The following is a 21,668-nucleotide window of genomic DNA, read 5'->3' on the forward strand; positions in this document are numbered from 1 at the left end:
AACAATTAGACATAATGTAAGACGAGATGCCGAAACATTGCTTTTACGAAAAAAACCCCGAAAGGTCACAGGCATACAAAGATGAAGAAAGATTATTCAGCGTATATAATTTTTAGATTAAGGCGAAATATGATAAGGCAGAATAGTTGGGTACCACTGATCGAAAAATGAACTCCCAAAGTGTGCTTGCTATTAACTTGGCTTTTTGGGACATTTTCACTCCATACAAGTTACTTTTTAGATGTTTTGCTAAAAATATCACACAATGAGAGCAATACACATACTTTAACATCAGTGAGATACATAAATTCTACTAAAATAACGTAAATAGCATGTAGGTGACAGCATAATGGCTAATGACTAGCATCGACTTATATAAGCAAACGCATTATAGGAACAGGAACAACAGAGTGGATCAAGCATCTGGCTGAGCTCTATTGATTTCCTTACAGTGTGCGGCGTTGTGTACAAACCCGTGCTCTGCTCGACCTACGGTGTGGCCCGTGATCAATATGCTAAGCTAAAAATACTATCGCAATCGATGATTACCCTTTGGCGTTTGCTAGTGTTGATGATTGGCGAGACGAGAGAGGCACAGATGAAAACCAAACTGACATATTGATCAGCCCCGGCTTGATCATCGATTAAAATGGGTCTTAGCGTCATTGGCAAAATAATTAAGTGCACTCAAATTAAATGTCTTTCCTGCAGATGCGCGGGGCATCAAATTGGGCCGCTATAGTCCGGCCAAATTCAATTTTAAAAATGAATGTCTTAGAATTTAGCAAAAATGTTTTATTCGTTACCAATTGTGCAATATTTGATCGTGAGGGACAAAAAAAACTGCCAAAATAACATTAAAACAGTGTAATGACTTCTTGAGAACTTAGGATGGATCATAAACAAGCTTACCAAATTTCATGTTGCTTAGTAAAACTGGCAACTACAGAATAGATTTTCAAAATTGTGGCGATACTAAGAATCTCAAAGTGACCCTAAAATGGCTGCTTCAAACCTAAATGGCACACTTTCTGTGTCTTTTCACACATGGCTTCAGAGACTTTTTTGAGGGTCGACTCATGATAGACATGTCTACAAAATTTCGAATGGTGAGATAAAACTGGCTTTGGGTGGTAACATTTCATTTTTGTTTTTAAAATTATGCTATGGAGAAGAAAACCTCAAGTCTGGAGGACCATTGACAACTACGTAGTGGGGTCTTCCTCCAACACGCACGCACGCACACACACACACACACACACACACACACACGCACACACACACACACACACACACACACACAAACACACGCGTGCGTGTGTGTGTGTGCGCAATATATGCACCAGAATGTGGGAATCACTGCCCAGAACATGAAATATTCATGGGTGATAAAAGTTTAATTCCATCTCTGGTCGTCCTCTCTGCATACTTCCTGCCATCAAAGCTGGAGTCTTGTGTTTTTTGTCAGCTAAACAACTTTACTGTTGCCTCCCGCCATGGAAAAACAACACCGTCTTTAATTCAACCAATCAGAAGGTTTTCTTGTGTACTCTGGATGGTGACTTCGTTCAGACAATCACGACATCAGCACTAGAAAGCAGGATATTTTTCTTCATTAAGTATTATCAAATATTTATATAATAAATACTCTGGTTTGAAACCTTAACCCAAAATCAGAATTAGTCTTGAAACCCATGTTGAAATCCTAACCTTGTCCTGTAACCTTAAAACTCAAATTTGAAACCCTAACCTTGATTTATAAGAATAAGTTGAAGCCCGACATTAAAACCGCACCCATTCTAAAAATCCATATTTAAGTCATCCCCCTGATTTGAAACCCTACTCTGGGCTAAACGCTGTTTTGAAACACTTAATTTGAAAATGTAATAATCCTTATATGAAACCCTAATCTTGGTTTTCAATATTTTTTTTTTGGAGAACAGCTAATACAAATGCAAATATTACAAAACTTTTTGGGAGTGGTAACTAGAACAGATTCACGCTATTTTCTTCAGTATTTTTTGTCATTAGGTCCTGCGAGCTGTACATTTAAAGGGGTTCTCAAGGGTTAAATAGCACAACGCACGTTACTGACAAGTTTCATTTGAGTGGACCAATGTCGGCGGAAGGGAGGGATGAGGGTGAAGTTGTGATGAAGTAAGGAGAAAAAAAATGTGAGGAAGAATTGAAAATCGGGGGTTAGGCTGGAGGACAGAGGATGAAGGTAAAGTGTGTGTGTGTGGGGGGGGGGGGGGTAGTCCCCTCGAGGCCAGCCCTCATCCCCTCTTCACCTCCATCCATAATTCAACAGTGTGTGTGTGGGGGGGGGGCTGCTGCACTAACCCCCAGGGAAACAGGAGACATAGACGCACCCCTGCCGTCCCCCCCTTACCACCTTCCCTGATAAGCTAACAGCACCACCACCCAAAAACTGTAACAGCATATCACTTTCCACATAAAACAGACATTGCGAAGGACTGCTGTGATGAGGCGTCCCCACGCTGTGTCGTTCAATACCAATGACACACACGCACACATAGCAACAGTACACACGCATTCCTGGGGAGTCCGAATCAATGGTAATGAGCATCGGTTGTCTCTGTTTGGCCTCTGATAATCGAGCTCTAATCTGAAAGGGGCAATGATACCTGGAGTCCAACACCTATTTAGGGGGGGGGGGGGGTCTCGTGTGTGCGCATGCGGGGGCAGTTCATTTAGTAGATGAACTGCCACCGTTTTCCCCTGAATCAGAAAAATATAATAAAAATAAAAAAATGCAGGCAGGCCAGCTCGACATGGTCAACAGTGTGAGGCGTTACGGTAACCACGGCAACACAGGTCAACATAACCTTTCAGGAAGTGACGCTGTAAAACCACACGTACACACAAGTTTGAATCAACCTGACTAGGCCTCGAAACCCTAATTGTGAAAGAGAATTTTGCTTTGAAACCTTAACTGAAATCCTAACACAGGTTTTAAACCCTGATTTGAAATTATAACCAACGTATTTGAGACCCTACCTTAAAAACGCTAACCCTGCCTTAATGCCCTCATTTCAAACCCTAACCCTTGCTTGAAACCCTAACCCAAGTTTAAAACCCTAGATTCAAAAACCTTAACTGAAAATCCAAACCTACTCTTGGAATAATCCATAATAAAGCCTTCATTTGAAACCGTAATCCCGTTTTGAAACACCAATTTCCCAATTTGTCTTAAAACCTTTATTTGAAAGCCTAATTGGCAGCTGTTGCAAATGTCAGCAGAGGATTTATTTTTCAACAAGTATTGATACATGTTTGGGGGGTACCTTAAAGAAGCCTTAGATGAATTAAGTAATAAAATGAAAATATAATAAGAATAAACATTTGTTTGTGTGAATGTGTTTTTGTGTAAAAGGCCCACATAAACATTTAATGCCTTAAGTAAACCCTCTCCCAGACCGGCGAGGCTGATGGGTCTCCTGCACACTGTATTATATATAAATATGGATTTTTCTTCCATGTGTCAATAATTCTGTGTGTCTTGTGTATCTCTTCCCGCCAGTGTGTGCGAACCTTTTCTAGGCTGAACGTGTTGCCGTCCGACCGACCGTCCGTCCGTCGGCTTTGCAGATGAAGCCGCTATTCATTATTAATCCAGCTCTCGTCTCGGTGCGCTCGCCTGGCCGACCTTCCGCCGGAGTCTTCCACTGTTAAAAGCTCAGCCGCTGCACTTTGCGCGTCACTTTTTCATGAGCGCCCTGTTTGTCGCTGTAAAAAGCGCCGGGGGTAAATTACATCGATGCACGGAAAAAAGAAAAAGACGAACAAAAACAAAATGGCAGGTTTGTTCGTAACGGACCTGCTTAGGCCGGATGCTTTCAAATGGAAACGTGTGCTGATAAACATGTTGTGTGTGGAAGCAGCCGCACACTGAACACACAGAGGGTGTGTTCTTATTTTCCCAAAGTGCAATATTGCCTGGGCTACATTTGAATTGAAGATGATGGGACAGCATGGTGGAATGCTGGTGAGCATGTCTGCCGAGCACTTCCAAGATTCCGCATTTGCCGTTCTTCGGCTGAGCTATTTTCTTTTGGGGAGAGGGTAATATTGTATTTTTGTAAAATGCATCGAGTCTTTAAAATTGAAACATCAATAGTTTGTTGTTTTTGGAAAGTGTAATATTGGTAGTTTGTCTTCTTTAGATAGTCAACATCAACAGCTGGAATTCTTTGCAGGAAAGAGCATTATCAAATTTGTCTTCTGTTTTAGACGGTGCTAAACGAATGTCATTTTCTTTCCCTGGATGGGGGCTAAATGCATTTTTCTATTTTTGGAAAGTACAACAGTAGTTTGTCACTTATACTTTGGAAAGTTCAACATCAATAGTTTGTGTGCTTCATCGCAAAGTGTTATGTAAATACCTTTTCTTTTTGAAAAGGGCAAAAATGATAATTTGTCTTACTTTTTGGAAAGTAAAAGATCGAATTTTCTTTTGATGTCCAAATCTTCAATGCAGCACATTCAGCGAGCCTTAAAAGCCTCATTTTCTATTCAGTGAGCCAAGTAAATAAATACAGTCTCACATCTTAATAGAGAAATAAAAGTGAAGCCTGATATTGTGAACTTGAAAATGTATGCGTATGTAATGTATGCACCACAATTTTTTTTTTTGTAAAGTAGAGTTCAATACAAAAAAATTACAATACTTTTTGTTCTAAAACCCCCCAAATAAAAACACTCTGAAGAATCAAACAGTTGATGGGTGTAGCTGGAGCCTGTAAGAGGGAGCACATAACCCCTAATCTGACCTTCCTCTACTGGCTCCCACTACATTTTGCAGTGCATTATAAGATACTTCTTTTCAAATCTTTAAAAGGCCTCACCAAACTTACCTTTCTGAGCTTCCCCACATGTCCGTTTTTTTGCTATAGCGAGGGTTGACCGTAGTATAGTACTAATAACTCCACTGACTCCTTAATAAGTGGTCATCTTCCTGGTGCAATGATTGCATCAAACATTGTTCTTGTTTGGGGGAAAAGGAGCCTTGCTCTTTGGTTGCATCACGACGTTTTCATCAGATGCCTCAAGCCAGACGAAGGCCTTGGTGGCGACTGGCGGGGTGGTGTGTAATCGTCTGTGTGTGTGCGTGTGTGGTTGTGTGTGTCTGTACGCGTATGTGTGTGCTGAATATTAGGCACAATAATTCTCTGATGGAGTGTTGTTTGGCATAAACAACATCCATCGCACACTCCCGCCAGACCATTTTTGACACTCAGGCAAGCATTAAAAATATTAGTAGGAACAAAGCAATATCGCGTCATGGCTGTAAAAAGACTAATGTGCTTTCTTACGACGTGAGGGAGACTCTACGCGAACCCCTGAATTGTCTTTTGAAAGCAAGACGAGGACGGCTGTAACGTGATTGGACGAGCTGCTGGTGTTATTACTGGATATGTGCAATAAGTGTACGAAAGTAAATATTAAATAGCTACCTACCAAATGTTTTAACAGATATTCGAGTCAAATGTAAAGGGCTAATGTTAGCTAGTTGAAAATAAAGGCATTGAATTTGATGCTAACCAAATACACAGTACATAAGCTTGAGCCGTTTCTCATTTGCCATTTTTATCTGTTTTTCCAACCGTACTATCTCGTAAAACGCCATCAATTGCGATATTATTTCATTTGTAAGTACAAACAAAACGTACGTTGTCAGGAAGATCGTTTTTGGCGAGTCCACGAGACTGTATTCTGCATTATTCGTATTAGGATGCGAGCTTGTCTTCCTATTTTGGTCAAGTCAAATATTTCTTTTTATTTATTTATTGAGCGCTTAATCACAATAGTTCAGAAATATGTCACATGAAAAGCTCTCTTTTGCCATGATTAGTAAAATGCTGCTACCGCTGCGTCTCACGCTGGTTCCTCCACAGGTAATCGGAAGCTGGTCAGCAGCCGTGAGTCATTTTCCATCGTGGCTGCCACTGAGTTTCACACTTCTCGCGAAGAAAGAGGTTTCTTCTTCAACGCGGTTTGTTATTTTCCTTATTTTTACATTTGAAAAGCAAAAGCGAGAGAAGCCTCGTTTCCTCCGTGACGGAGCAGAATCACACATACACCGTACCCTTATCTGTGTCAATATGTCTGCAGCATGCAGATGAGACCAAGTGGGACACGATATCAAATAATAATCACAACGCACTACCTCACCTTTTAATAAATGATGAACAGTATTATTTCTCCACATTGTGGGGCAACCGAGTAGATTGAAAGTGGAGTTTGAAACTAAATAAAAATGACTATAATTAAAATTAAAACCAGAAGTGAACCAGCCTGGATTGAACAGATAGGTTTTGCATCTTCCAGGAACATAAACATGGGCACACACAACATTGTGGAGCAGGCACCTGTTGGCGTTAGTGTGAATATGGAATCGGTGCTGCTGTTTCGCTTAGCAACTGAGAATTCTCTTACTGTATCTCTTTGGTCCATCTTCTAGGCAGAAGGACAGCGTGAGCATGGCGTCCTCTTCGAAGAACTCTGTTGCAAAGGCGTCCCACCACAAACTGTCGCTTTCCTGTCCACAACATAATCGAGAAGCTGCATTAAGAATCTATTCATTGTGTGGAATGTAAGTTGTTGAGTAAGACAATTGAAAAATGGATGCAAAACACATCTGGTTCATTTAAGACTAAATTGTTATTGAGTTTTACAAAAACATATCCCTTAGGTTAATTGAAGACGTCAAAATGGTCCCTTAATGATCTTTCATGTTTATGTAAGCATTTACGCTTGGTTAACTGATGACTAAATTGTCTTATTTTACAAAACACACAAGTTCAATTATTTAATGCTCAAATGTTATTTCAGTGAAGCGAATGAAAAGGACATTGATTGATTGATTTTATGACTAAATTGTCTTATTTTACAAAAACACGTATGTTCAATTATTTAAATGCTGAAATGTTATTTTAGTGAGGCTCATGGTATGGACAGTCATTGATTTTTACAAAAACATGTTAGGTTCATGGGAGACTCAAATTGTCTGATAATTAAAAGCTGAGAATTTGGACAATTCTAAGTTCTAAAAATTAATTACAATGAATTTGATATGTGATTAAATTTTGCACCTCTACATGTACATTACAAAAATATACAGTGGTGTCACTGAAGACCACTATTAACTGAACTAATATGTTGCGTTCATGGAAGCCTGAAATGTTTTTGAAAAATAAAGACAAATATTTTAGGTTCGACTTGTCAAAACAACTTTCATTAGTTTTATTGAAGATGTCTTTGAAGTTTACAAAACATCGACGTGAGGTAAACTTAAAACTAAATTGCCTTTTTGCTTTTTCAACACACGTACGTTAGTTAGGCTCGTGGAAAACTGAAGCACCTTTGATGTTTCTAAAATCACGCATGTCGGGTCCATTGGAGACTAAATTGACTCTGATAATTACCAAATCATGTATGTAAGGTTCTTGAAAGTCTAAAATCTCTTTGATGGTTTCTTAGACTCATGAAGATTTTTAAAAACTTGGAAGATTACAACAACTTGTCTGTAAAGTTCATCGGAGGTTATGGTTTGACTGTTTGTATTTGCACACATGCATTATCTTCATGGAATACTGAATCATCAATCACTAAAATGTCCATGTCACACAGACTGGTGTAAGATGCCACAGTTTTGCCGCTTTGACTATTCTTCATTGTGGTCTTTGCCTTCCTTGTGCTTTTACAAATCGTACTTAAGTCCAGCCGATTTGAACGCTACAAGCTTCGCACCAGGGGAGGACGCTCTGTGCTGCCTTAAAACACACACACACGCTTAACTATTGGTTCTCCATCCTGTATGCTTGTCATAAATAACACTCCACACGCTAACATGAGCTTTAATGATAATGGGATTACGTCGGAGACTGGCAGCTCTTCAGTGTTGTTGCATTCATTCCCAGCAGTCCAGATGGGATTTACTGACTCTCTCTCGTCGTTCCCCCCATGTAGGACTTAGCATTGATGCTAATGTGCTCTGACAAGTTATGACATATCACCACCTTTCTTTAAGCGTGCCGAACATTTCCCACATGTTGACAATTAGCCAGACCGCCATCCAGATGTGTCCGACAAGCTTGGCCATCATGCATAGAGAATGTAACTTCCACATATTAAATTAGCGTTGGGCATCCGATGGCCTACGAGGCCCACAAAATCATTGGAATGGCCCACCATGAATTTCCAAAAACAAACATTCAGTCCAGCGTTGTTGACCTTGTGAGTTTCCTGTTTTCCTGCGAGTCAAATTTCACCCAAATTCTAAGCCCACACAAGATGAAAATTGAACATTTCATAATTTGATAAGGTCCATTTGTCTCTCATACTTTGGGAAAATTTGCTATCAGTTTGACAAGGCTACTTTTAGTAGGACAAAATTAAGCCAAAACTCTGCTTTAAATTAAAATGGCAGCCCTGTGTATTTTAAAGGTTGGCTTCTTGAGACTTTTTGAGGGTCTCTTCATGCCAACCAAATTTGATGTTATCAAATGAAACTGCTGTTGAGCTGTATTCAAGTTTTGTTTTTATGAGGAGTCGTCAAATTTCAGTACATTGCTCCTTCCACTTAAAAAGACTCTTGACAAGTTTGAAAAGAGCCAAAAGTACTCTAAAATTCAAACGAAAATGGCAGACTTCCTGTGTGTTTACGGGCATGGCTTCCTGGGGCTTTTTTGGGGGTCTTCTCATAATGGATGTGCCTGCCAAATTCCATGCTACTAAGTGAAACTTGGTAATGAGTCACCAAATTTCAAGATACTTAATACAGAACAATGGCCCCCCCAAGATAGTCTGAAATTATTTGTTTATTGCCAATGCAAATACAAAGTTTTGTTCCAATGTCTATGCCATTTATGTATATTGCCAGGCAAGACATGTAAAAGCTCTGCACTGAAAAAAAAATTATAAACACAATACTTTTGTTATTGCTTCCATTTTTTCACAAGCCAAACTTTTCCCATGTACACAAAAGGCCTACTTTTCTCAATTATTGTTGACAAATGTGTTTAAATGTGTGTTAGTGACCATCCGTTTGTTGGAGGAATTTTAAAATTAAATGACTAAATAAAAGGTATGGACAAATTTAAATAAATAAATAAATAAATGATACAAACAGCTTTGTAACATTTTGGAGCGTACAAATTCTGATCTACAACTACAGCACCCCCCTAAGGCCAGCTGCTGTCATCAAACCAACACGGTCATTTGTAAATGATACATTTAACGTAGTCCAAGATTCCCGCGGCCTTAACGTGCTTAGGTGAGCGGCGCCGCTCGCCTCCCTGCAGCTGGCTGACAGACAACATCCTCCCTTCATTCACGCCTTCAGCCTCCCTGACGAGTCGCGTGCCGTGACCGTGTTTGTTGTCATATGCTACAAATCAGGCATACACACCCGCCAACTGGAGAGAGTGAACCCGCTCGGTCACAGGCGGACACGGCGACGAATTCAAAACAGAATGCGCCCCGACAGAGTGCGTCATCTGCTCAGTTTTCATACATTTGGAAAGGGTCACTACCAAATTCATCCACCTGCCCGTTTCACTCAACCGTCTCATTTCCTGGAATCAAGCTCCACTCAAAACACTTCATGCACAACTTTATAGAGTGTTATTTTGAGTCTGTGTCACCCCACACAGGGGTGGAGCTAGAAAATTTTATAGTTGTACTAGGTTCATCTTGTTTTTTCTTTTTCAATTAATTCTCTGGTTCTTCTATATCAAACAATTTGTTTTAGGTTTATTTACCTGACATGTTTCGGCGGATTCAGAGGCCTCTGATGAAGGCGGACGAATCCGCCGAAACATGTCAGGTAAATAAACCTAAAACAAATTGTTTGATATAGAAGAACCAGAGAATTAATAGAAAATTTTAGGTGGACTGGCCAGAGTGACATTTCATTGAGAGGTGGCACGCATGAATTCACATGTTCCTAATGCGCCACTGTAACTGAGAAGTCATTGTTTATGTTTAAAAATACTGAATAAATCATGAAAATACCCAACACATTCGTTCAAGCCATATCCAGAACCTTGCTCAACCCATTCACAATGCAAGCAGGACCAACTCAAAGCAAAAAAAAGCCTTTTTTTAAGCTTAATTGACTTGATTTTATTAGTCCTTGTTTGCATTGATATACAGTCTCAGAGTTTATATATAATATACCATTTTCCCTGTTAGCTTTCATTAGTCTACGTGAATATATTTTTTCCTTGCGATTGCTTGCAGCCTCTTCCAAGAGAGTAGTGTGGGCGTTTTCAAGGGCTGCGATCTCTGAGAAACCTTTTCTGAAAGCCTGTTTGGCTCCCAGTTAGAGTGCAGCAAAGCGACCGGTGAAAAGCAAGTTTGACTGAGATTCAAGAGAGCCTCGGGTTATACGCTACATATGGCATCATTACACGACTGAATGGCAAACATGTACAATGATTGTTTCGCAAGTCAGCCTATCTGACGGTCTTTAAGGACAACACATACAGGTAATCTATTCAAATCTGGAGTCACCAAAAATATCTGGGAAAAAAAAAAACGCCAGTAATTCTGGCCGATAATAAAAACATATATAAACCATATAGGAAAATCGTATGTGAATGTTCACGGTGCAAAACGACAATGGTAAATGAAAACCCGGAAGATGACGATATAATGAATTATCAAGCAAGCACTCAAATTAAACCATGGCTGGAGATAGTTATGTCATAACTCAGGACATCACACCAGCAAAACGGCTCTGGGAAAGGCCAATTTTAACAGTGCACTGAAATGACCCACATGCAGTCGAGAGGGATTTCCTTATTGTTGATGTGACTTTGACTTTGAATTGCTACACAAATTTGCTACAGAATTGCTACAAAAATGTTCACATAAGCGGAAAACTTATTTATATCTCAAGTATGATAAATCACATTGCATATTTCAAGATCTCCCACAATGTGCTAATTACGTATAACACAGCAATTTACTACAATCCTGCTCGCTCCTGATAGGTTCCACATCTCACCCTAAATAAGGAAGGCAAAAATGAACAGTAACACGTCAAAAGTGAGATTTAAATATTACAATTCATGTTTTAAGAATCATGTCCAGGTGTTAAGCGAGTTCTAACCCTTTTGGGCCCAAAATGTTGCTACAGTTGGCCGAAGCGCAGCCGCCACCACAGGCAGTCGTGCATTATGCAAATGAAGCTAAATTAATGCAGGAAAAAAATAAAATAACGCTTTGCCCTTGAAAAGGCTGACTTTCACCTGAAAGTCGCAACATAAACATGACCGCACACAATATGGAAAGACCCATCACATCCTTGGTGCATTCGTACCGACTGAATTTCCCTGTTCTTTATGTGATATGTGGTGGAGCAGAGCCAACAAAAAATTGCCTCGTATTGGGCAACTATGCAAACATTTATTAGATGACCACAAATTATTTTTCTTGATGATTTCTGCTTGGCACCAAATAAACATCCCCAAAAAACTGACAATACCTCCATTTCGTCACCAAACAAATTCTGCCTAGCAACAAGTGACCTCAGAAAAGAACCTCATCACAGATTAGCCGAATGAATTCTGTGAACATAATAGCCACTCACCTACCAAAATGTGGACATCTAAAAGTTTGAAATGTCCACTTTGGCCAAATGAAAAGTTTGGCATGACCACAAATGATTTTGCCCAATGAATTCTGCATGGTAACAATTTTGCTAGGTTTGTCATGACCACCAATGATTTGGGCAAACAAGTTCTGCCGAGCAATAGCCACTGCGCTAGTTTTCCGTGAACAGGGTTGATTTCGCACTGGGAATTCCACCGAGCAACACAAGAAAGCACAGAAGTTTGTTAATGATTTCAGCCTAGCAAGAACTGAACGCGCGGACGTTTGACATGGACGCTAATGGTTTCAGACAGGTATTTCCACCTAGCAGCAATCCACCAGGCTAGTTTGCCTGAAACACGAGCGATTTCGCCCAGCAAATTCCACCCTGCAACAAGTGACTGCACAGACGTTTCACTTGGGCCCCAATGATCTCACCAAATAACATCCGCCTGGCAACAAGCCACCAGCACTTAACTTTCCATAAACACGAGTGATTTTGCCCAATAGATTCTGCCTATTATTGATCAAACGAGCAAGTTCAACATGGTCACTAAGGTTTTCACAAAACAACTTCTGACTCGAAATGAGCAAATGCACAGAATTTTGACATGACCACAAATCAATTCCGTCAAGCAGCAAGCAACCATGCAAGTTCGACACAACCACAAATTATGTTTAGCCAACTACCACTGCCTGGCAATAAGCAACCGGGGAAGTCTGACATGACCACAAAATGAATCTTTGTCATTTCTGTCATTAGGAGAAACATCTTCTTTCTGTCATAAGGAGAAATTGGACATAAGAATAAAACCGTTTTGGGGACTTCACGCTCATTAAGCGTTCCGAGTGTGAGCTCCAAAATAAATAGATGCACGGGAGGAAAATAAACAGTCATCAGCAGCCATATTCTGCCCCCTGTTTTATGCAGAAGAGTTCAACCGAGTTCATCTCCACAGAGAATATCTGCAAAATGATGAAACATGCGGAAAGTGCAAGCCGAATGCTAACTAACCTAAAGCTGCTTTTTTTTAATGATGAAATATCATCTGGTTGAATATTTTACATGACAACATATGAAGTGGGGTGGGGGATTTGGGGGTTGGGTGGTGTGGTTGGGGCGGCTACTGGGTTCCAACTAAATCTCCAGCAGCTAGTTTTATGCGTGGGCAGAAAAGGATGACTAAAATCTACTTTTTCCCTGCTAATCAGCTTAGAGAAGTTAGTTCTGGCTAGCATGTTGGGAATGTAAAGCATCCCACCACACAGCAGCTTCCAGCTACTTTTCCTACAGGGGGTTTTGGGGTCCTGCATGGCTTATTCTCGCAATCAGGACGTGTATGCAAAAAACAAACAAACAAGTAAATAACTGCAATACATACATTTACACCAGGACCTAGCCCGAAGTCTGGCGTGTTATTGGATTGATACCAGAAGACTGTGTCGGCGCGGGAACGGAAAAAGGTGCATCTATTGTGTGAGCATCCTGCTGCTTTTTAGGACTTTTTGTCGGAATCCTACCCTTGAAGCATCCTCAAAGGTGACCACCTTTGACTGACACAGAGTAGTGATGCTTTGATCAGCTATATACTGTATTTTCCGCACTATAAGGCGCACCTAAAAACCTCCAATTTTCTCAAAAGCCGACAGTGCGACTTATATTCAGGTGCGCCCTATATATGGACCAATATTGAGCCACTACAGCAGGCGTGTCCAAAGTCTGGCCCGCGGGCCAAATGTAGATATCTTATATCTGGACAAAATTTTAAAATGGGCCATTCATTGAAGGTGCGCCTTATAATCGGTGCGCCTTATAGTGCGTAAAACACGGTACACAGATAGTAAAAAGCTATCACAATACCACGCTAGGAAAGAATTATAAGTATCGTTTAAAAAAAAACATATAGACGCACTTTGTGTCATCCGCAATTATTATGCCAACATGGTCAACAGTCAAGGGGGGACCTAAGTGTTCAAAAAGCATTAAACATGTCTTTTTTTAAAATTTGTATTTTTAATAAATTTTGAATTGTTGTGTCAGCTCTTATTCCGTTAATTTGCTCATGTTTTAAATTTTAATATCTGTACCAAAGTACTGTTTTAGTTAGTGACAGACACCAAATAGACTTAGCACTTAACACTTTAATGTCCATGACAATGACCTTAGGTTAGAGTTACTAGGTGTCATTTTGTGGGAGGCGTTTATTCCCTACTTGATGTAGATGATGTCAGGGGGGACGTTTTTTGCTCTCTCGACAGTCCACCTTAATCCTTCCAGTTCAGCTTGACCCCACATTGTAAGCCCTATTGGTGTCAATGTGACGCTTGTGAGAGGGCAAGGGGGGGGGGGGGGCACATCCACTTCTAGCCATGACAGGAACAAAGGATTTGGTCGTAATGAACACTTCGCAGAAGTGCCAGACGAAGAGTCAGGTGGCTCGTTTGAATGCAGAATATTAAGGATGGTAATATAACGGGGAAGTTCCAATACAGTCGGGTCAATCTGTGCCCACTGAGGGCGAGCATTTGAGCATTTAGCACAATTGGTTGCTTTTGATCACACTCACATCTCTGATATCTGGATAATATACCTATTTGTTGTATATTAACTAGTAAAGTACAGTTTGCATGTTCTCCCTGTGCCTGTGTGGGTTTCCTCCAGGTACTTCAGTTTCCTCCCTCATTCCAAAGACATGCATCACACCACAATCAATATTAATGTAGAGCTCGTCGTTCACATCCATACACAGGGTCGTTATAATTTTTATAGTTGCCCCACTAATAATGGCTAATTCAGAGTCAGAGCGATGTGTCGTAACAGCGCCCCCTCCTGAAAAAAACCCAACAAAACCCCTGAGGCTTTTGTCTTCCTGCATTACTTACAGCGTTATTGTGCTTGTGCTGCATATTAATACCTTCTATGGTAATGGCCTTAGCGCGGTGGAGGTCGCAGCAAGCTCCTCCTCTGAATGCTAATCCACTGCCTCATTTGCATACGCTTAAGTGTCAAATTTGCCCCGTAAATCAGCGCAGAGAGAGAAACAACAACGTGGCGGCGGCGCATCAAAGCCACATCAAAGCCCCGTTTAAGATTTTCGCGGGTCGCGGCAGGGTCGCGGTGGTCTAAAACGAAGGTAATGGGATAGTGGCGGCGGAGGTGGTGTGCGGTAGTACGGACGGCAAGTAATAAGCACGGACTGAAGCAGTAATAAGACGACGATGGAAACACGGCCGCTGTCATCATAGGGCCACAAGCCCTTAAGTCGTTGGGGTTGGAAGGTCAATCCCGACAGGAGCCCGACTCTTTGGCTTTTTGCTCTTTTCATTTCCATGTGAGCTTTTCCAATCGCCGCTTGAAATGACTGAATGTGTCCCACTCTGGAACAAGAAAGTTTGATTTGTCCTTTCTTCGAAAAATTCTGCAAAATCAAGCCCCCCATGATGGTTTCACCTAGTAAAATAAAGTTTGGTAGTCATGTCTATTACGAGTAGACCCACAAAAAAGTCCATGAAGTCATATCCGGAAAGACAAAGAAATCAAACACTTTGGTATGAAGCCGCGATTTTAGGATTGTTTTGAAATTCTAAAATTAAGAACCACAAAAATCAGCCCATGAAGCCAATTTTGCCGAGCAATATAAAATTTGGTAGGCATGAATAGAAGCACAAAATGTCTCATGAAGCTTTGCCCCAAAAAGACACAGGAAGTCTACCATTTTGGTTTGAAGCAGTTATTATTGGGTCAATTTGAAAATTGCAAAAGCAAAGACCAATTTTCCTAAAATATGTCCAATTTCCAACAAGCAAATTGATGGCTGACCTTAGACCTCTTGGTGTACATGTTAACTCAATAACAAGCATTCATTGGAAGATGTGGATGAAGGCGTTTAGGCAAAACGCGCAACAAACGACACATGGCGGTGACGCCAACCATACTCGCCGAGACGATGGCGTTCTCTCGGGAGCGAATGAGAGTCTCCTCCAAATGTCAAGTCCTTGAGTGTGAGCGGCAGCCGAGTGCGTTCAAACGCTTGCTCATGAATAAGACAAATGGGAGGGTTTCTATCAGGGGAGGGGGGCAAGGGGTTGAGGGGGTGTGTGGTTGGTGTGACTCGAGTCGACTTTCATACAAGGTGGCGTTGCGTTGAGGTCAGTCACCTTCTCCGGTTAGAGATGCTCCAAAGATGACAGAAAAGCTAACTAGTTAGATGTTTTGCTTCAGTGGTCTGTTGGCCAGGAAAGAAATCAGCTCAGGTGGGTCACAAAAAAAAAATGAAAATGGATGGACTTTTGCGGTTACTTGTTTAAGCCAAAACAATTGGTGAAATAAATGGTTTGCAAAACAACCTATAAAATTGTGTTGCTTTCTACAAGAAAATAAATCAAACCAAATATAATTTAAAAAAATTGAGGTTGTTTGACAAGTCATTCACTTTTAGCTGTGTTTTTGAACGCAAAATATCATTTTCATTATATTTATTTAATAAAAGTTTCAGATTTTACTCAATCAAAATCCAAAAATTTAAACAAAATATTCAATTAAACACTTGCACTAGTTTTCTTAAAAACACAATAAAGGAAAAAAGACTGTTATGTTGAATTAACAATTTAGTTAGATATAATAAATGATTAATTTTAGTCTTTTTTAAAAGACAATTGAAATGTAATAAAATACAATGGAAATGGAATTAGTTTTATAAAAAATGTAATTAATCTAAATAGAGAATGGATATAATTATTGTGAAAATAATCATCATGACGCAAAGAGTATTATTTTATCACTTAAATGGACAATTAAATTTTCGTTTTAAAACACTAGCAATTGGACACAATATTTTACTATTTATCTTATTGTAAAGCAATATTAATTTTACTATCATGCCACAAAATTATCAAATTAATTAAAAACAAATGTTTTATTTAAGCCCTGCGATTGGCTGGAAACCGGTTCAGGGTGTCCCCCGCCTACTGCCCGATGACGGCTGGGATAGGCTCCGGCACGCCCGCGACCCCCGTGGGGACTTAGCGGTACAGAGAATGGATGGATGGATGGATGGATGTTTTATTTAATGCATTTTGTATTAAGAACAACAAGTAAAACTGTAAAAAAAAAATAATGTCAACAAAAGAGCAGACTGAGTGTACAAATATGTGCCATAGTGGAGACGCAACCCTTCAATTCAACTGACCGACCATTTATGTGTTGTTGTTCTGAACAACAGAGTTCAAATGGGCTCAGCAGATAACGCTTGTCAGCGTGTGAATGATAGCATCAATGAACCACATTAATGGAACAAGTGAGAACTAGGTTTAGTTCCAAACTTGACACTTTAGACAATAGTCCATTATTCAGCAACTTTTTTTAAATTCATTCATTCATTCAAACCCACGCAGGCAGGGGGAGAACATGCAAACTTCAGTATAAATGACTGTTATGCATTTTCATAGATTTATCCAGAAAAGTGAATCTCATTTGCAAAGCTGACCTGGCAGTACATAAACAACAGTTATTTGTTTGCATCTTTAACAAAACGGTCAGGTTTTAATGGCTTGTTTGGTTTTAGACCAGTGTTGCACTAAAAATATTTAGTGGCAGTGATAGAACTTCAGTCTCTTACAAAATGGCAAAATATAGCCCAGGGCCCCAGCCTCTAATCCTTTATAAAAACATACACAACATAATAATATAAATAGAATGCAAAAACAGTTTGTACATGGTAATTAATTCATTGCAGTTCCTTCTGATGGCCAACGGGGGCAGTACAAGACACTCACACAGACACATAAGGACGACTTTCATAACTACTCGATGTGACTCAGTAACTGAAGTCGTTTTTTCACAGAAGAATATGAATATAATGGATGTATCTGTCTACGTGTGTTGCTGCACCATTGAAATCCAATTTCCGTTTGCGTATTTCAAGATGACGTGAAAGAGGAATGAAACACATGTACAGAAAAAGTGTTCATTTGAGTCAGCAGGGTGCTCATAGACACAATTAAAGTGTCCATGAGCCAGGTTATTAACATCTGCCACTTTTGTTTCCAATGATGGTAAAAGCGAGGCGTTTATTTGGAAGAGGTATTTATTTTCAAGTCTCTCTGACAGGTGTCAGTCAAAATCAAAACCTCTGCATTATTATCTTTGGAAAGGCAGGATTTTTAAATATATCTCAGACTGTCCGCACACACAAGCGTGTTTTATGGCGTATGCGTGTACTAGGTTGGTGCGGGGGGTCTAGCGGGAAGGGGGTGGGAGTTAGGGGGGCTGCTCGGACTGAGCGCTCTGCGATATATATGAATAATGCATCACGCGGCTACAACGCGCCGCCTCGCTTGGCTTTAAGTTCCTCTTAAGGGGCTGAAAAAAAAAGTCACCATCTGCAAGCTGCTGCTGCCTGGCTTTAAAATTGAGTTTAGAAAAAAAAAAAAAAAGTACCACAAGCAAATTTCTTTCAACACCAACCATAATGAAAATTATACATAAGGAAGGCTTATAAGTTAAATGTGCTCATTGTCTTTCATTGGGCACCAATGAACTTTTTCTGCACATTTGTTGACAGTCGCTCTTAATTGGATAAGGAAAAGGTTGACAAATAATGGGCAAAGTGTTTCCATAAACTAAAGGCATCATTCGTAATTAACAAAGGGTGCATGAAAAAAGTTGTTCTGCATGAGGTTGTGGTTTGTTTGGTTTAAAAGAGGGCAAAAATATATGAAACATGCAGTTTTGTATATAAATACATGCAAATGAAGACGCTGCGTGTGGGGAATGTGACTTTTAATTGAACATTGTGAGAAAAAAATTGCGCAAAATACTTGAATGGAGTCACATAAATTCCATTTTAATTCAGATGCGAGATGACTAATTGGGTACTTGAAAGCATCATACTCACCACTTAAATAAATTGCGGTCATTACAATATTGAAATTCAAGACTTCTGCACACAACTCCCTCTAGTGGTAAACAAAAGAAACATCGAATTGTTCAAAGTATACTTAGTTTAAGTGATTTATTTATTTATTTATTTATTTATTCAATCTATTACAGTACATTGGTGGTTACATGCAATTTGGTTGTATTTAACTTTTAAGTACAATAATTATTTTTGAAATGTTTGTTTATTTCGGAACAAATGTATATTTTTAGGTGCAATATACTTTAATTTTAATTGAATCTTTAAGCAAAGGCTTTAATTTTCTTATATTTAAGCACAGTCATAATTCCTATTCAAAGTAGCATCAGAGTATTTTAAACATTTGCCAACCACTGCTGAAAAATATTAAAATGTGGCGAGATTCATCTTGAATGAAACTAAATGAACACTTGAATGCGTCATACAATTACTTTGTTACATTCAACTAGAGCTTAGGATTCCTCCACACAACAATACCTTCAAATATGGACATACATGTGGATTCCTTCAGTAAACAACATAGTATGAATAAATCACTGCAATTTAAAAAAACACTTTAAATAATCTGAATTATTATAGAAAACCTAAAAGGAAAACTGAAAAATACTAACCACACGGAAGGAGAGTGTAAAAAAAAAAAATACTTTCACCAAATGCATCATTCTTTAATTGGGTACGCCAACCTTACTATGTCCCGTCATCCCAATAAAAGTAAAAGTGGAATTACTGCCTTAAAATATGAAAATACAGTGTGACTTCTGGAGTAAATTATACAATAACAGCAGAAAGTTCCAGAGTTAAAAAATCTTATACATAGTATGTAGATTCTTATAAATATAAACATAATGGGGGAAATAGTATGAAAGGTTACCTGTAATTTGCAACACCATCAACATAGACTTTATCAAAGAAGACAATTTTCCATCCATCCATCCCTTTTCCATACAGAAAAATACCATCATCATAAAAGAAAACTGCATAGGCCAACCACTACATCTAGTGGTGTCAGAGTACAAACAAAACAAATCTCAATAGAAAAAAGTGGCTTGGCCTCGTTTAGCTGCATTTTGAATCTAATTGGCTACTTGAAAGAATCATTTCCCACTGTGAAACTTCAAACTGGGGATTTCTGTCTTAAAATGGGGTAGAATTTTTTTTACACCGTTTAAAAAGTTGAACTCCTAAGAGGAAAAACGTACTTGATGAGTAACACAAATAGTAAGTCTGGAACGAGAGCCCAAACACATCGAAGCTTGAAGTCCTGATACAGGGTACTTGAACCCATCTTATCTTCCCCATAAAACGATCACCTTGTGATTACTGCCTTTCACTTTGAAAACACAACAAGTCTTTTACAGTTATTTCAGATGCGAATGTGGAAAAACTAATATTACTGCATATTGCTTTCCAAAACAAATAATCCCCAAAACATTTTAGTGTATTTAGAATAAAACTGGGCAAAATTGCTGCCTTTATTATGAAGACGCAGCATAAACTCTGAAGTCAACTACTAACAAAATAATTTACACCGTTTTTAAAAAGCTGGTACAGAAAACATGTTTGGTGCACAGTCCAAACAAAACAAACCTCCACCACCACAATTAAAATCCACTAGGCTACTCCGGATCTGTGCATTAAAATACTAAGAATGATTTCCGTGAAAAAAAAAAGTTTTTGAAAGCTTAATTCTTATGGACAAGTTTATTGATGGGAAAAGAAGTATTACGGGTTCACTACAGAGAATCCATACAAAACATATTTTATTCACTCAATTCAGGTACCTCTTCATCCTAATTAGGTACCTGAACGCGTCTCTCCACCAACCTAATAAAACAATGACCTCTGAATCCTTGCCTAAAATTGTTAAAATACACCAAAAGTCCACAGTCGAATTCCGTTCGAAAACTTTATAAATGACGGAAACTAGTGCTGCTGCGCATTAATACGCAATTGGCAAATCCAGGTGAAGCCAACTCATTATGTCAACTAATTGGTTACGTGAACGCAGCACTCCAGTGTCACTTTTGACATCGCACTTTGACTCCTGCATCTCCGGACATCTGCAGAGCACCGTTACCCCGCTCCAACGCCAAGCCGTGACATGCAGCTCCCTGGCCGGGCACGGCGGCTCACTCACCTCGGTGCGCGTCTGGAGCCGCTTGTTCATCTCATAGATCCGGTACTCGGGCTGCACCACGTAGGGCGAGTGTCTCCGGTAGAAGGGTCCGAAGGGGGACGAGTAAAAGGGGTCGTGGTTAGGATTGGACATGGTCAGTTCCGTGCTTCGTTTTGATGGAGGGGGGAAAGGGGGTAAGGGAGGGGGGACAGGCGCGATCTCAGCACGCAGCGGACACGCACATGGAGGCTGGCGGGCGGGCGGGCGCTCCTCTGCAGGGACCCCCGGCGTCAAGCGGCAGCCGCGCGGTCGAGGCTGAGCGGCACTCTGCAACTTGGCCGGGCTGCTTGCACGAGGAAGAGGACGAGGAGGAGGAAGAGAGCGAGGGGGGAGGAGGCAGATGTGGAGGAGTGTGTGGAGGAGGAAGTGTGTGTGGGGGGGAGGGGGCGTTTCCTGCAAAGACCCCCCTCCTCATCCAAATCGGAGAAAATTTCCTCTTGACTTTTTTGCACTCCTACAAAGTTCACGTGCGCCTTTATTGTTGGGGGAGGGGCAAAAACTTGGTTCATTACCAGTCGTTTCTTTACTCAACTGTAGGTGGGGAACGCGTTTGCTGACAATTTTATCACTTCTCACTTATTCTGTGTTACGCATCCCCCTAGGGCCGGCCTAGGATAAAATATTTTTGCGACAAACACCCCCAACTCTCCACTGTGACGATAAATAGTATTATTTGTTGATAAAATTGTGGCCAGTACTCTTCTGCATAACATTGTATCCTTAACATTAAAGAAAAACCAAAAAGAAATATAAATCTTCTGAATAACTAATAAAATGACTTATACTCCCTGCACGCACTGACAATCAAAGCGCCACTGCCACCTAACGCTGTGGATGTGCAATTACACTTTATTATAATACAGAAAAAGAAAGCTCAGCATGGCAAAACCCCCATCAGAGGGAGACCCCACTGTTTGAGAGACTGTTTATGCTATAAACAGCAGTACGTATGG

At 40.1% G+C, this 21,668-nt stretch overlaps 1 protein-coding gene across 5 annotated transcripts in view; it reads right to left on the bottom strand.

The window, feature by feature from the left end:
- Positions 1-21,014, bottom strand: part of LOC133158158 (LIM domain-binding protein 2-like) — a 42,462-nt gene extending 21,448 nt beyond the window's left edge. For 2 of the 5 annotated variants that reach the window (XM_061285150.1, XM_061285166.1), the window contains exons 1-2: positions 20,677-21,012; positions 6,460-6,562 (exon numbers count right to left, since the gene is read on the bottom strand). In XM_061285150.1, the coding sequence (XP_061141134.1) occupies positions 6,460-6,562; positions 20,677-20,808 (235 nt within the window). In that variant the 5' untranslated portion in view covers positions 20,809-21,012. Of the gene's footprint in view, positions 1-6,459; positions 6,563-20,676 lie in introns of all 5 variants that reach the window. The other 3 variants (XM_061285157.1, XM_061285142.1, XM_061285133.1) reach the window with 3 other exon arrangements.
- Positions 21,015-21,668: the final 654 nt, after the last annotated feature.

Source organism: Syngnathus typhle, linkage group LG1 (genome assembly GCF_033458585.1).
Source record: "Syngnathus typhle isolate RoL2023-S1 ecotype Sweden linkage group LG1, RoL_Styp_1.0, whole genome shotgun sequence".
Classification (NCBI taxonomy): domain Eukaryota; kingdom Metazoa; phylum Chordata; class Actinopteri; order Syngnathiformes; family Syngnathidae; genus Syngnathus; species Syngnathus typhle.